Source organism: Budorcas taxicolor, chromosome 8 (genome assembly GCF_023091745.1).
Source record: "Budorcas taxicolor isolate Tak-1 chromosome 8, Takin1.1, whole genome shotgun sequence".
In the NCBI taxonomy this organism is placed as follows: Eukaryota; Metazoa; Chordata; class Mammalia; order Artiodactyla; family Bovidae; genus Budorcas; species Budorcas taxicolor.
The window spans coordinates 73,339,635-73,356,917 of NC_068917.1; the positions used below are offsets into that span (position 1 = coordinate 73,339,635).

A 17,283-nucleotide genomic window follows, 5' to 3' on the forward strand; every position below is an offset into this window, starting at 1 on the left:
GAGTTAGGGATGGAGACCTGTCCTGGGGAGGGAGTCATGAAGGAGGAGAAGTTTCCACACAGTAGGAAACTTTCTCACAGGTGGGTCTGCGGGGAGTTCTGGAATATCAGAAAGCAACATAACCGGGAGGTAAAAAACCCCACAGAATACATGCCTAACTACAAATGCAGAAAGGAGAACTTTCCTGTGAAAGGCTCTAACCTAACAATCTAATAGGCAGCCTGGCCTGCTCACAGAACAAAGGAGAGGGAATACCAAAGGAGAGCAAGCAGGCTCCCTACCAGCCCTTCCCAGCCCAGAGGCAGAGAGGCAGGTTTGCAATAGTCAAAGCTGGAAGGCAACGGGCTGCTACAATCTCAGCCGCAGGGATGGCATCTTCCACCAAACTGTGAGCAGGCTCCTAGCTGCTAACCATGTCTTCCTGAGATCCTAGATGGTTGACATTCGCCAGGAGGGTCGTAGCCTGAGATCAGCTCTCCAGAGGAGACATACGGCACACCTGAGACGGTATTCTCATGGCACACTGGGGGAAACCGAGCGGCTGGGACTGGGGAGGTGATTAAGACACGTGGGCCACCTGGGACAGTGTGCTTGCCAAGCACGTGGCTGCCTGAGCTGCTCAGACCTGGGAAGGGCACAAAACACACGCCCAACCCACAGACACTGAGCCAGAACTGTGTCTGAGTGTCTCCTCTAGAGGTATGGGTCAGCAGTGGCCGGCCGCAGGGGCTATGGGTATGGCAGACCTGGTATGGCATAAGCCCTCTTGGAGGTGGTCACCATTAACCCCACCATAGAACCACCAGAACACACAGGACTGGGGAAACAGACTCTTGGAAGGCATGAATAAAACCTTGTAGGCACAAGGACCCAGGAGAAAGGAGCAGTGAGCCCACAGAAAACTGACCCAGACATGCCCATGAGTATCCAGGAGTCTCTGGTGGAGGTGTGGGTCGACGGCGGCCTGCTTCAGGGTCAGAGGCACTGGTTGCAGCAGTAAGTGCATGGGACCTTTTGAAGGAGGTCGCCATGATCTTCATTACCTCCACCATAGTTTGGCCTCAGTTCAAGCAACAGGGAGGGAACACAGTCCTTCCCATCAACAGAAAATTGGATTAAAGATTTACTGAACACAGCCCCACCCATCAGAACAAGACCCAGTTTCCCCCTCAGTCAGTCTCTCCCATCAGGAAGCTTCCTCTTATCCATCAGAGGACAGACAGAATGAAAATCACAATCAGAGAAAACTAACCAAACTGATCACATGGACCACAGCCTTGTCTAGCTCAATGAAACTATGAGCCATACCATGTAGGGCCACCCAAGACCGACAGGTCATGGCAGAGAGTTCTGACAAAACATGGTCCACTGGATAAGGAAATGGTTAACCACTTCAGTATTCTTGCCTTGAGAACCCCATGAACAGCAGGAAAAAGCAAAAAGGTATGACACTTAAAGATGAACTCGCCAGGTTGGTAAGTGCCCAATATGCTACTGAAGAAGAGTGGAGAAATAACTCCAGAAAGAAAAGACGGAGCCAAAGCAAAAACAACACCCAGCTGTGGATGTGACGGGTGATGGAAGCAAAGTCCGATGCTTTAAAGAGCAATATTGCATAGGAACTGGGAATGTTAGGTCCATGAATCAAGGCAAACTGGAAGTGGTTGAACAGGAGAAGGCAAGAGTGAAGATAGACATTTTAGGCATCAGTGAACTAAGATGGACTGGAATGTCTGAATTTAACTCAAATGACCATTATACCTACTACTGTGGGCAGGAATCCCTTAGAAGAAATGGAGTAGCCATCATAGTCAATAAAAGAGTCCAGAATGCAGTACTTGGATGCAATCTCAAAAACGACAGAATGATCTCTGTTCGTTTCCAAGGCAAACTATTCAATATCATGGTAATCCAAGTCTATGCCCTGACCAGTAATGCTGAATAAGCTGGAAGTTGAACAGTTCTTTGAAGACCTCCAGGACTTTCTAGAACACTCAAAAAAAGATATCCCCTTCATTAGAGGGGATTGGAATGCGAAAGTAGGAAGTCAAGAGCTACCTGGAGTAACAGGCAAATTTGGCCTTGTAGTACAAAATGAAGCAGGGCAAAGGCTAACAGAGTTTTGCCAGGAGAACACACTGGTCATAGCAAACACCCTCTTTCAACAACACAAGAGAAGACTCTACACATGGACGTTACCAGATGGTCAATACCAAAATCTGATTGATTATATTCTTTGCAGCCAAAGATGAAGAAGCTCTATACAGTCAGCAAAAACAAGACTGGGAGCTGACTGTGGCTCAGATCATGAACTCCTTATTGCCAAATTCAGACTTAAATTGAAGAAAGTAGGGAAAACCACTAGACTATTCAGGTATGACCTAAATCAAATCCCTTACCATTATACAGTGGAAGTGACAAATAGATTCAAGGGATTAGATCTGACAGACAGAGTGCCTGAAGAAGTATGGATGGAGGTTCATGACACTGTACAGGAGGCAGTGATCAAGACCATCTCCAAGACAAAGAACCTGGTTACCGAGCAGATATTTACTGTTTACATACCGGGTTTTATTTTCATGACCACAGGCTTTCGGTTTTTATCCCTCATTTGCCTGATATCCAACAGATCGTGAGGATTGCCATTGTGCCGTGGCCAGCAATAGACAAAAATCCGAGACCCGCTGCTCCCACAGTCCACCACGATGCCATAGTTCACGTTGGGGTTATTGGTGTCTGTAGCTTCAATGTCAGTAACTCGTGCCAAGTACCTTGTTTAGAGAAACAAACATACTTTTACTGAGACAGAGACTATGCACAATGCCATACACAAATACCAAGTCAGTGACCTCTAAGCCATGTGGCACTGCCACCAGAGCATTTCTACAACTGTCAAATGATCAAAAAAATCAAAAGGAAACAAAAAAGTGACGATGACAAAAGTAACCTAAACCAGATGCACACTCTTCATTGTTTTAGGTAAGTTCAAACGAGCTCTGAAAAGCAAAACTCTATTTTCCAGCTATTAACAGTAACTGAAAAATCAGCTTTAAATGATATCACAGGAGAAGCTTATGCTCAAATCCTCCTATGATGTGGATTTGGAGGTTAATAATTAAACAGTTTCAAACAGTTTAGTTTTTCATGCCATGCTGTATTGGGTACAAAATCCGTTTCCTCCAGCCACATGCTCCTTAAATTCCAACCTAATCCCCAAAGTCTTGAAGCCATAGGATGAAGGTATGGCATACCATCTAGAAAACACATTTTTTTTCCTCCTACCTTTGAAACTTCTTGTCTTTGGAGAGCCGTCCATACTTATTTCGGATTATGACGACAGAAAAGTATAAAAGTGAGACAGCAGCAGCCAGAAGGCTGATGACGATAATCTGGCGTAAGTTGGTGTTCAGAATTCGGGGACACCCCACTGGAGAGATGCTGAAATGCCAGGAAGCAGGAAAAAGACAGGAGATGCCAATCCTGAAATGCCAAAAGATAGGTTTAGCTAAAACAGTTTGCTCCACAGAGGCCTCCCCTCACCTCCACTAATCCAAATATAAGACCTTCACCAGGAGCTGCCCCTATGTTCCTGCTGGAAGGCCTTATGAAGACCAGCTTCTTCCACATTGCTATTGTGCTATGTAAATTAGCCAAAATTATAAAATCAGATGAATGAGAATTAAGCCCTGATGATTATGACTTTTCTGCGTTCCCTCCCTTTCTGGGGAGTATTAGATAGTTTTTATTTTTACCTTGCCTCATTCCAAAAATAGAATTAGAGATAGTTTATAAGAATTAAGTTCAATAAAGTAAATAAGTAAATGTATAATAAAGCCAGGTTTAAGGATGATGAATTTAGAGCACAAAAAAGCATGTAATAAGGAAAGCCTGCAAAGGTGGCTGAGCACGCTAGCAGCCAAAACTTTGCCGTTACAGTGAAAACATAAGCAGTCCAGGCAGAAGCAGATTCTCTAACAGTGAATTCCAGGCCAATCTCTCCCTGGTGACTGCATAAGAAGATGGAAAATAAAACAGTATCTTTAACAAAGTCCCTGCAATGGTCAATAAATACATTTTGTGTACTCTGTGTTTTTAGAAATATTCCTGAGACATTTCTCCAAATAAACTTTCTTCTCAGTTTATGTCAGGAACAGGCTTAAAATTTTTTTTGGCTGCCTTTGGGATAAATTCTATTGTTTTACAGTTAATCGACACTCTTTCCTTTAAAGAGTGTTTCATGGACTAAAGTATCTCACAGAAGGGGGAGGTAGCCTGCTAACCCAGTGGAATTTTCTATTTGTAGTTTCTGGTTACCATATGGGTTCCTGGGCCACTGTATGGAGTTTATCACCCCTTCCCATATCTCTGAAGCTTACAGACCTCTCTCCTGTGCTTAATTCAACTGCTCCCAGATTCCAGCATGCATGCCCTTTATGATAACTTACACTAACCCCTGTCGAATCCACCTGGCATGACCACTTTCCTTCTGTGACAGGCACCCCACTGGGGCCCTGGAAGAACAAAAGTGTTCAACAGAAGTGTAACACAACTGAACACATTTCACTTGAGATTTAGATTTTCCTCCCCATGGGGACCTGTTTCTGTGGCACTGAAATCTCGGGTTTTACAGTGCCCATGATTAGGCACCATCACTCACCTCCCCATGCTGATGGGTCAGAGGTCAGGCAAGGCTCTGGGAATCAGTCCTCACACACCATCACCGCAGTCCTACTGGCATTAGAGCCCTCCTATTCTAGGAAGTGGGAAAAATCACAAAGATGGCACACTCCAAGTAAACGTCTACGTTACTTATCAAAGGGGTGCTTAACTTATTATTTTATTTTTTAAATTATGAAAGTATGATAACACATTTACAGGAGACTTGGAAAACACAGAACAAAGTTACATACAGCTCCATTATATACTACAATTAGTAAAAATAAATTGTAGATAAATTTTCAGTTGGAGTTTCAATATCAAACTCCCAAAAATTAATAGAATGAATAAAAAGAAAAGTAGAAGGAAACAGGAGACCTGAAAAACACCATGGACCAATTCAACATAATTAAGATTCATATAGTTTTTGCACAATAGTAGGATACAAATTCTGTTCAAATTCTCAAAAGGGTGTTTAAATCTAAGCACACGTAAACTGGTCTGTTATCCGAGCATTGGAGCTCTTAGCAGGGTTTATTCCAAGCAACACACTATTAAGTTAATTTCATGCTGTCAGAAATACAGGCCTAAATCAATAGAGATAATCACAGTCTGGCACTAGTTAATGCTTTCTACCCAAAAGCAAGTCAGTGACCCCAAAATACAGGTCACCAAACAGTCTAAACTGCCTAATGGTGCTGCATGTTAAGGGAGGTGAGGGGTGGGAGGAGGAGGTGGGCAGAATGACTGACTGAATGGGAATCTGAGCTATCCATGCATCTGGTTCATCTAGTAGATCCCTCTTTCATGCACAAAGTCCCAGGTAAGGCACCACGCTCCTAGTGAGTTCTGTCACTTCCCAGTGGCTGCCACTCGTCCACCCGAGACCTCACATCACAGACAGAACACGGGTCTAAGCAAAGGCTTCCTTCCGACTTGCTGGACCCAAACAACAAGAGACAGTGGGTCTCTTTCTTGGTCTTGTGGCCCTGCTTCACTGCTCCCAGGCTCTCAGGACAGCTGTCTCCCCTAGTCTGCTTCTTAGCTCTTGATCAAGACCTTCTCAGGACTCTCCACGTCTCGGTGCCTCTGCACATCCCATCTGTTCTGTTCCCCGTAGGTTTCCTGTCTTGGCTTCAGTCTCTCCTAACCCTAATCTCTGTTACTGGTCATCTTCACTTATTGCCTCAATGACCCGATAGCTGACAACTAACTTTCTCCACCCTAAGTTTGTTCTCTAAGTTACAGATACATATCTTCCAGCACCTACTGATAACCCCATCTGAACATCGTGTGGACCTGTGAGAAACACTTCTGAAACTGAACCCTTCTACTGTGGCCCCATTCTGCTCCTCCCATGCTCCTCCTTGCTATCTCAATCCCCTAAACACTCAAAGCAGAAAACTAAGGAGCTGGGCCTGACCCCTCCCTCTCCTTCATCCTCCAGAGCCAATTTCTTACAAAGTCCTTCCATTTCTTTCTCTTTTTTTGGAGGCAAGGAATACGACTTTATTTGGAAAGCCGGCTGACCAAGAAGATGGCAGACTAACGTCTCAGAGTCTTTGAGTCCTTCCATTTCTTTAACCTCAGTTTCTCTAAAGTCTGTCCCTTTTCTTGACACTTTTGCCTGAGGTCTCTTTCTTATCTCTTATTTTCACCCGGCCTATGTGAACAGCAGCCCAACTAGCCTGTCTCCCACTTGCAGTCTCAACCCAGCAGCTACCCAATCCCTTGCTAATAGCTTCAGGCAGATTCTTCATTATAAACTGACAGCCACTGTCCCTGCTCAGGTCCAGGAGCCAGGTAATCTTGTGCTGGGAATCCTCCAACGGCTCCCCTCCCATGTAAATAAAGGCCAAAGGCTGTACCCTGACTCCCAGTCCAATGGGACCCCCACCTGCCACTGCTCTGATCCTGTCTCTTTCTCACTCCACCCCAGCCATACTGGCGTCCTCGCTGTCTTCATCCACGCCAGGTGCTGTCTGGTCTTAGGGTCTCTGAATGTGCTGCTCCTTCTGGTTATAAATAATCCATACGGCTTTTTTTTTTTTCACTCCCTTCAGACTTTTACTTGATGGCACCTTCTCAAGGCCTGCCCTGGCCACCCAATCTAAAACTGCAAGCTCTCCATCCAGCTCCCAACCCTGAGTTATTTTTTCTCCTCAGTGTTTATGTATTTACTAACTTCTTATACAGTGCCAGGGCCTGTTCAAATGCTTTACAAATACTCATCTATTTCTCCTATCAATCACCAAGGTAGGTACTATTTGCATTATATTTTATAGATGAACAGAGAGGCTAGGTAATGTGCCTGAGGTCACATTGCTAATAAAAGTGACTCTAAATAAAAGAGCTGAGATTCAAGCATGTGAATCCATACACCTAGCCACACAGTCTTCTAACAAACTGGGTGTGTGTGTGTTTGCATTTCTCTTGTCCATATGTCTCCTCTTCCCAAATGCAAGCCCCACAAGGGGCCAGATTTAGGTCTGCTTGGCTGGTGGCTGCATTCCCAGCATGGCAACCCCTAGGAAAGAGCCTGGCAAGAAGTCAAGCTGCAGAGTTCTGTGATTCAAAAAGGTTACGAACTTACACATAATCTTTCCAAAACAAGCAGGAATAATGATAACCTCCCAACTTTTCTCTCTCACTCAGGAAAATGTTCTGTCTTCAGGATGGTAAAGGAGGTCCCACTTGATCTAGCCTTATGCTATTCCATACAGCAGCCACTGCCATGTGTGGGTGAAATAATTAAAATTAAAAATTCAATTTCTCCAGGCTCCAGATATAGAAAATAAACTAAGTAGTTACCAGTGGGGAGGGAAAAGGAGGGAGAGGCAAGAGAAGGGTAGGGAATTAATAGATACAAACTACTATGTATAAAACAGACAAGCTACAAGGATATATTGTCCAGCACAGGGAATATAGCCAGCATTTTATAATTACTATAAATGGAGCACAATCTTTAAGAATTGTGAATCACTGTGTTGCACACCTGAAACTTACATAATATCGTACATCAACTCTATTTCAATTTAAGAATTATATTCTGGGTAAACAATAACTGTTGTATGTAACAATCTTTATGTGTATAGATGCTTTTTTAATGAATGAAATAAAATGTATTTAAAAGGGAGGGAATCAGTTCACTCTGTCAGCTGCACAAGCCACATGTCAAGTGCTGCAGAGCCGCACACAGCCTCTGCCTCAGAAGGCTTGTTCTGGCCCCTGGCTATCTTTCTAGTCTTATCCCCTGACTAGCCAGACCAGTACTCTGTACTCCACCATACTAAACACGAGCTGAGGGTCCCTGGAATGCTCCCATCCCTCTACATTTGTAGAATGGCTCTCTGGCTCTGGTCCGTCTGTTGGTGCTCCTATGTGCTTCTCAAGCTGCTGGTTCAGCATGATCCCTCTGGGAGGACTTCCCTAGTCCTCACGTCCTTAGAGTACTGGCTCTGTACAGCAGTCAGCTACAATGCTACGCTTATGCTTCACTTTCTCATTACATGGTAAGCCCCTCAATGGCAGGAACAGCCTCTTATCCCTCTGTTTCCCCAGTGACCAGTGCCTGTCACAGAAGTGACCAGCAACTACTGCTTGTTTCATGGGTCGCTGGGACCACGAGACATAAAGATGAATCAGACATGGACCCAGCCCTTGAAGAATTTACAATGAAGAAGCAGGAACAAAACATACACACAAAGATGTTATAAAATAAAAAGGATTAATAATGCCTACCTGGGGGCATTATTACCCCCTACAGGGTAAAATCACTGTAATTAGTTTGGGTTTTGATATGGTGTCTATATTGTACCATGTACCCTAAACTTAGGACAAATAGTATTTGTGATTTAAGAGTTCACACGAAATGGGAAAAAATGCCAATATAAATATGTTTTATGTATTTTTATATCTACTTTTAGTATTTGAATAAGGTGAGATTACTACAGCATACCTTTTATTAGAATACCAATGGCTCAAAGATTTAAATATCAAATAATTCACAAAAATGTAAGATGAAAATGTAGTATTTATCTAATTCCAGAATAGGTAAGATTTTTCTTCAAGTGACATCAGTGTCTCAAACTATCAATAAAAGACATCTACTTATGAGTTTAAGACTTCTGAGAGTTAAAAATATGCCTTTCTCAAACACACAAAGCTTGGGGAAATTACATGCAACATACATGACGCAAAGTAAATATCCCTTACATACAAAAAATTTCTTATAAATAAAAAAGAGAAACACTGGAACAGAAAAATGAGCAAGGACAATTGGAGATGAACAGAATAAGAATTCTGAATGAAGTCAGAATCTAACTTCACTGGTATTTTGAGAAATATAAATAAAAACAAGGTTTTATCACGATCAGTTGGCAAAGATTAAAGTCTGATGATACTATGCTAACCACTGGGAGGCGAAAAGGTTGTGAGCACCCCTGGAGAGAATCTAAATATATATTCACCTTCTGGGGGCATACAGGTAACACATGTGAAAATTTTAAACATGCTTACCCTCTGTTCTACCCGTCATAGCAATTTGTCTTCAGGAAATAATAAGATAAATTCACTAAAACACATATAAAGATGTTCATCATAGTATTATTTAGAATAGCAAAACACTGTTACTAAGTGCCAAAATGCCTTTTGGCGGTGGGTTACATTAAACACGGCCCACGTATGCGATGGACTACAGTGTGACTATTAAACGTGCTGACACACAGAGGGAAGGAGAAAAGGGAGGACATTTCAAAAGAGAAATGCACTGTAAGGATGCACCATAGCAAACGTAGGAAATGTTATTTAATCTAGTGTTTGTCTTAGGACTTTTTTTTTTTTTTCAAATATGTGATGACCATGAGGATAAAAAGATATTTTTATAAGTTACAAAATTTGTGTTTAAAGACAGAAAATAGGACAGCTTATAAATTGCTGAAATAATTATGTTCATTTAGGACAATATTTATTTAGTATTACCCAGAAGACAACAATATGGTAATGTGATCTTCAAATGTAAACTCCAGTTTTATTTGCAGCTAAGAATCTTGGCACCACAGTTTAGGAAGGCAAACTCAGCAATATTACGTAAAACTGCCACGATTTTAAAAGGCCCAAGCTGTGTGAGACCTATCACCAAAGAGATGCATTAACTCGCATGATTTCAGGTGATGGGGCCCCGTTCAGCTGAACATTTCTTAACAGAATGAGGTACATTAGGTCCTGAGTCAAAATCTTTCTCAGTCAGTCTCTCCCTGACAGTCCTACGCGAAACAGTAAAAACAATACCAGTCAACTGCAAAGTGAAATGGCTCCCATGGTGAAAAATGCGGGATGCAATGATACAGATATTAGCAAATACTGAAACCACAGGCAAACAAAATTGCAGACAAATGAGACTCCGGAAGAGCTAGACCTCTGAGTAAGATGCTAAGATGACACGAGAGTGCTGCAAAACAGAACGATATGAGTAGCGAAGGGTTACAAAAGGGCTTGGAAAAATCAAGAGATCATCAACAGGCAGAATTCCGTAAGGAATGACTGTGTCGGTGAGAGTGAGAGGCTGAAGTAAGGATGCGGCGTGGCACTCAGCTGTGGGAAAAACACATCAAAACAACTTGATTTGTTCATTAAGAAGAATGTATGGTAACAAATGTTGGCAAGAATGTAGAAAAAGAGGAACTGTGAGCATTGTTGGCAGAATGTAAATTGATGCAGCCACTAAGGAAAACAGTATGGAGGTTCCTCAAAAAATACTGGAACTACCGCACGATCCAGCAATCCCATTTCTGGGTATTTTTCCGTAGAGGACAAAAACACTAATTTGAAGAGATATATGTACACCTGTGTTCACAGCTGGATTATCAGCAATAGCCATGATATGGAAGCAGTCAAAGTGCCCAACAGATGGATAAAACAGCTATGGTGTATGTACATATAGTGAAATATTACTTGGCCACAAAAAAGAATGAAATCTTGTCATTTGTGACAACATGGATGGACATGGAGGGCATTCAACTTACATGTGAAATCTAAAACACAAATGAACAAACATCACAAAATACAGCGACAAACATACAGAGAGCAAACTGGTGGTTGCAAGAAGGGTAGGGAATGGCAGGAGGAGAGAAATAGGTGAGGAAGATTAAGAGGTAAAAATTACAGTTATGAAATAAATGAGTCACAGGGATGAAATTTACATATGCAATTCAGCCAATAATATTGTAACAAATTTGTATGGTGACAGAGGGTAACCAGACTTATGTTTTTTACACATTTTTTGTAATGTACAGGGTTATCGAATGTACATATATAGGATTGCCTATGCTGTGCACCTGGAACCAACACAGTGTTGTAGAGCAATTATACTCCAATTTTTTTAAAATAAGAGAGGGGAGGAAGAATGTACACAGTTGCATTTATGATCTACATTTTCTTCATATTTATTTTACATTTTAAATTTTATTTTTCAATAGCAAGTCCTAACCAAACCTCTCTTGCCTGGAGAATCCCAGGGACGGGGGAGCCTAGTGGGCTTCTGTCTATGGGGTCGCACAGAGTCGGACACGACTGAAGTGACTTAGCAGCAGTAGCAGCAACCAAACCTCTTCCTTACCTCTCACCATTCACTTGCAACTTCTGGTCCCCATTTTAAATGATCTCTTTTCTGGTCACACTTCCCTGCATCACCTCTGTAGCTTCCTGGATCTGCAACTCTGACTTCCTTCAAGTTTCAGTTTCCCTATTATCGCAAACTCGTTTAGTCTAAGTTTGGGCTCACAAACCTTTGACACAAACTAATGCCCCTTTCCAAATTCCCCAGGTCTAAGAGGAGTATCACCATGAATTGGGGTTACCTGGTTCTCAACTCTGATTCCCAACTATCTGTATGTTGTAAGTTTATGTTGGTCATCAGGTCCTGCCAATTCTTCCTCAAAGAGTCCACACATCTAAAATGACCACAGCAGACACCGCTAGCTCACGACAGATTTCTATGTGGAAGACCTTTCTTTGGAAACACTTCTTTGTAAAACACTACCTTCACAGTATGACCAGCTCAAGACTCTCCCAGAGCTTATGGGTCAACAACTTCCCTGTGTGGCATCCCTGAGAACTTTCATCCATCAAACAGTCTCATCTTAAAAAAAAAAAAAAGAAAAAAAATTTTTTTTTTTAATATTGGGAGTATAGCTGATTAACAATGTTGTGTTAGTTTCAGGTGTAAAACAAAATAATTCATTTATACATTTACATTATCTATTCTTTTTTCAACTTCTTTTCCCAGTTAGGGTGGTATAGAATATTAAGCAGAGTTCCCTCATCTTATTTCACCAATCTGTTCTCTTCTTGCTCCAGATAACATCTCTCTACTCTAGAGATGCCGGTTGCTCCTCTCCCACACAAGCTGTTCTCATTCTTGCCTTGGGCCTTAACTTAAGTCACTTCCTACTAACTCTTATGTCCTGCTCACAATATTACAATTTTCTCAAAGCACAGGTCAATATTTTTCTTTGCCAAGATCTGATCTGTAATACTTCTGTTTTCCCACACTCAATCTTCTCTGTATTTATGTGTAGTCTATTTTAAATAAACATGCTGAATAAAAATGTAAAGAATATAAGTACCTAGATCAACTTTTGTTTCTTCTTTCCAGGCTATATACACAAGGGGTGAGATCATGTAGTTCTACGAGGCTTGGAAGAATGTAAACCATAGATTCAAAATGCAACAAATACAAGTGATAAATCAATATTAAGGTGGACAATGAAATCAACAAACTACTTAGACAAATTAATGCTCCATTTTGTAATTCTGCTAATGTGTCAAAACAGAATGAACAGACCTGATACCAAGACATGATAACATTAAATGTAAGATAACACAAAGAATATGATTCTCTTCGGCCTCTCCAAGCCTAGAAATTATTTTCATTACACAAAACAGAACACACTAAAGACTTCAATGTGACATTAAACTAGGGATTTGAGTCTCTCATTTAGAGTTGTTAAATAACCTAGTGTATCTTCTAGCACGGAAGTTCCTAAATTGAGAGGCATCTCTTTACTTTGCTACTAGTGCCAAATGTTCTCTGAAAACGCTTCATACTGGTGTTCCTCCAACTGGGGTCTGAGGAGCCCTGCGGGTTCTGAGACAAACTCCAGAGAATGAGTGAACATCTTTTAAAGGTGTTCACGCATTACTCAAGTTTGAGAAACATAGGTCTTACCATCACTTTATCGCCCAATTAGCTCTATTTTCTCAATGAAGCTACTTAGATTTAGATTTTAGAGAAATTTAAAGCATGAATCATGGTAAAAGCAGAGCAAAGCAAAAACGATGCTGACTTGTAAATGTCATGACCAGGTGGCAGGTAAGACCCGCAGGGTCCTGAGTGCAGCATCCTTTTCCCCAGCCAGGTCCCTCCCCAGTGCGGGCCAACCCGGGCCCACTACGTGTCGGAGGGGAAATCAACGCGGTCACTGGAGCGGGTGCAACAGCACGGTTGCCAGCTTTCTCCCGCCAGGGGCTGGGGGAAAAAGCACCTGCAGCCCAGGGTCACGGGCGCTGACGGCGGGCGCCCGGAGGCTGCCGAGTGGCCCGGGCGGTGGGAGCCACTGACGCGGGGAAGGACCCCGGGGCAGAGCGGCAGGTTCGCGGCCTCGCCGCCTCGCTGGGCCCCGCTCCAACCGTCCCCACTTCGGCCACCCACCCACCCCCTCATCCGCGCCAGAAAGGCCGCCTCACCTGCTCGGCTACGTCCGACTCGGAGGCCGGGGCTCCCGGGAGTGGGGACTCGCGGGTGGAGCGCATCACGGCCACCGCGGCGAGGCGGTGCAGGCAACGCCGACACGACTTCCCGGGAGGGCAGGGGAGGTGGCGGGGGATAGCTTCCCAGGAGCTCCGCTCCTTTCCGGTAGCCGGCCCGCCACTCCTCCGCCACCAGAGTCACGTCACTGGGAGCGCCGGGAGCGCGCACGCCGAGGGGCGGGGCTTGTGCCTGGGGGCGGGGCCTGTACGCGATGACTGGCATCCGCGGAAGCACGAGGAGGAGTCCACTGCGAGCACAGAATGTCAAAAGTGAAAGTGGCAACACGAAAAGTAGCCCGTACGGTGGCTTGGATACCGCAGATCGTAGCCCTTCGGCTTTCAGCAAGTGTCAGTGTGCTCATGACACATTCATCTTTCCTTTGTGCTCTTTATTATTATGGACAACAGCACTTGAAAATTTAACTGGGCACTTCTGCTCACTTTTGCTCAATTTTGCCAGTAACTATCTCTGTTTTACAGGTGGACAAACGAAGCACAAACTCATTCAGTGACTCTCTTAATTAAGGTCCACGTAATTAGTAAGAACCAAGATTTCATTGTTGCCAGAAGTTTCATATACCAGAGCGTATTCTAGGTTAAACAGAGCGCCCTCAACACACGTAATGGTTTTGAGAAGAAATAGTGAAGTAAGTGAACAACACTAGTTTCTTACATTGACCCCAAGACCTGGTACTTAGGTCAAGGACACACTGTTTAGCTTTCTAGCTCGAGCCCCAACCCCCACAAAAAAACCCAATGCCTTGAAGTCACAGCTGGAGACAAGCTTGAGAATCGCAGCTTTTTATCCTTTCGTCCTCTTAAAAAAAAAAAAAAGAAACGGTGGTTTCCCTGCTGCCCAGAGATAGGAAGTGACCAGGCAGCCTAGCCACTTTAATTTGTTATTATTGTCATTGTTCAGTCGCTCAGTAGCATCCGACTTTTTGTGACCCCATGGACTGCAGCACTCCAGGCTTCCGTATTCTTCACCATCTCCTGAAACTTGCTCAAACTCAAGCCCATTGAATCCCCGATGTCATCCAATCACCTCATCCTCTGTCAGCCCCTTCTCCTCCTGCCTTCAATCTTTCCCAGCTCAGGGCCTTTTCTAATGAGTCGGCTTTTTGCATCAGGTGGCCAAAGTATTGGAGCTTCAGCCACTTTAATATAGTTTTTTAAAATGAGAGTCCTAGAAATGTCTACTCATTAATTGTGTCAAGTAAAAGAAGCTTAGACAAAACTAGTAGCTATATATTTTGATCAGAATCCTTGGTCCAACACCTGCTTAGGTTAAATCTTGTGGTAACATTTCATCCTTGGAGTCAGATACTGTTCATGGAAGAAGGCTAGCAGTGACCAAGGAGGCTTGTGCTTTAGAAGTAATACTATCTATTAATTGTTACTCCATACTAGAATCATAAAGCCACAGAATGTTCCAACAAAGGGGCCATAGTTACAGTCTAGACGAAAGGAAAGACGACCTCAACAGAAGTTGCTCAGTCGTGTCCGACTCTTTGTGACCCCATGGACCGTAGCCCACCAGGCTCCTCCATCCATGGAATTTTCTAGGCAAGAGTACTGGAGTGGGTTGCCATTTCCTTCTCCAGGGGATCTTCCCAACCCGGGGACTGAACCCAGGTCTCCAGCATTGCAGGCAGACGCTTTACCGTCTAAGGCACCAGGGAATCTAGTCTAGACAAAACCTCCTTTTTCTGTTAAGGAACCTGGAACCCCGAGAGTCTGAATGTCCTGCCCAAATGCCCTGAGGCAGAGGGGGAAACAAAACCAGTTGTTCTCCTACTTCGTGCCCTTTTATGGCAGTCAGTTGTTATCTGAAAAAATGACCAGTTTGGACAGATTACACATTAGAAACATCTGTGACTTCTACCCAAGATGTGTTTTGAGAAGCTGAGGTAGTTTGGTCACAAACATGCTGTGATTTTAGGGCCAGTCCCCCTCGAAATTATGTACCTTTCAAAGTCCTTACAATTCGAGATACTGGTTCTTATTAGAGTAGATCTCTTAAGACGCCCTCTACTAAAAGCCAGAATAGTATTAGCACATCATCAGTCCTTATTGATGGGGCTTCCCTGGTGGTTCAGTGGTTGGACTTCCAATGTAATGGACTCAGGTTTGATCCCTGGTCAGGAAACTAAGATCCCATGTGCTGGGGGGACAACTAAGACCTCATGCCACAATTAGAGAGAAGCCCATGTGCCCCAGCAAAGATTCTACAGGCTGCAACTAAAACCCAACACAGCCAAATAAGTAAAAAAAATTAAAAATTTAAAAATATTTCTTGATAATTCATAAACAACAATAATCTGAGAAGAGCTAGGAAGGAAAAGTATAAAGGATGAAAACATAGAACATGGTACACTAGTTACCTAGAACTATCATAACAAGTTACCCCAACTTGGGTGGCTTAAACAATAGAAATATATTCTTTCACAGTTTTGGAGGCTCACAGTCTGAAGTCAAGGTGTTGGCAGGGCCATGCTCTCTGTGAAGAGAATAGGAGATGATCTGTCCTTGCGCTTTCTTAGCTTCTGGTTGTTGCTGACAGTCTTCAGCATTTCTCGGTTTGTAGAAGCATCACTCCAATCTCTGTCTTGTTGTCACATGAAGTTCTCCTGTGTGTGTCTCCAAATCCCTTCTTAAAAGGACAGCAGTCATATTGGGTTTAGCCCCTCTCTCCCCTCCCCCACCCCAACCAATCCAGCATAGTCTCCTCATTTGTTTTCTTCTTAAGTCTTTATTGGATTTGTTACCACATTGCTTCTACCTTTTGGCTTTTTGGCCACAAAGCAATGTGGGATCTTAGCTCCCTGACCAGGAATGGAACCCGCACCCCCTGCATTGGAAGGCAAAGTCTTGACCCCTGGACCACCAGGGAAGTCCCTATAATCTCTTCTCAACATGATTATATGTGCAAAGATCCTGTGTCCAAATAAGGTCATGTTCATAAGTTCCGGGTTGACATGAACTTTTGGGGGACACTATTCAACCCAGTATGTGAGAGAACCAGCCCTGTTTTGGTTATCTGGGGCAGCTTCTTTGAGGAAATGATGTTTGAGGTCACAGCCTCGAGATGAGTAGGAATTAATGATAAGAGGGATGAAGTCTGGGTCTCTGTGAAGTAGTTGCTTCAGGCAATGGATACAGCAAAGAAGTTCTGAAGGAGAGAGAAACACAGCTGTCAGGTGAGCCATGGACTTATTCTTGCTTATTAATAGGAGAAACAAAAAACTAAGTTAATAGGAGTCAACTCTTACTGACTACTTTATGCCTGCCACAGTTCTCAGGGCATTAGAAAACGTTTCAGAGACTTTCCCCGTGGTTCGGTGGTTGCAATGCAGAGGACTTGGGTTCCATCCTTGGTAGGGGAACTAAGATCTCACATGCTGTGAAGCACAGCCAAAAAAAATTTAAGGGAAAAAAAAATGAATGACTTAAAAAAAAGAAACTTCAAATAGAATGGAAATGAAAATACAGTACATCAAAATGCATGGAATGTAGCTAAAGCTGTACTCACCAGATATTTGTAGCTTTAAATGCTTATTTTAGTAAAGGGAAAAAGTTTGAAATCAATTAAGCTTCATCTTAAGAATTTAAGATAAGAAAAGAAAATTAAAGCCAATGCAAGTAGAAGAAAGGAAGAAGTTTTTAAAAATAGGTTAAAATTAGCAAAGCCACAATTTGGTTCTTTAGAAATATTACTAAACTCCTAGTGAGACTGATCAGGAAAAAAAGAAAGAAAACACAAATAATCAAAATGGAGAATAGAAGAACATCCTTACAGATCCTACAAAAAATTTTTTT

General features: G+C 43.0%; 1 protein-coding gene across 2 annotated transcripts in view; it reads right to left on the reverse strand.

The window, feature by feature from the left end:
* ENTPD4 (ectonucleoside triphosphate diphosphohydrolase 4) overlaps positions 1–13,573 on the reverse strand; it is a 37,191-nt gene extending 23,618 nt beyond the window's left edge. For both annotated transcript variants that reach the window (XM_052644600.1, XM_052644599.1), the window contains exons 1-4: positions 13,402–13,573; positions 4,658–4,753; positions 3,283–3,480; positions 2,566–2,771 (exon numbers count right to left, since the gene is read on the reverse strand). In XM_052644600.1, coding sequence (XP_052500560.1) covers positions 2,566–2,771; positions 3,283–3,480; positions 4,658–4,665 — 412 coding nt within the window. In that variant the 5' untranslated portion in view covers positions 4,666–4,753; positions 13,402–13,573. The remainder of the gene's footprint in view (positions 1–2,565; positions 2,772–3,282; positions 3,481–4,657; positions 4,754–13,401) is intronic.
* Between the last annotated feature and the right edge of the window lie 3,710 nt (positions 13,574–17,283).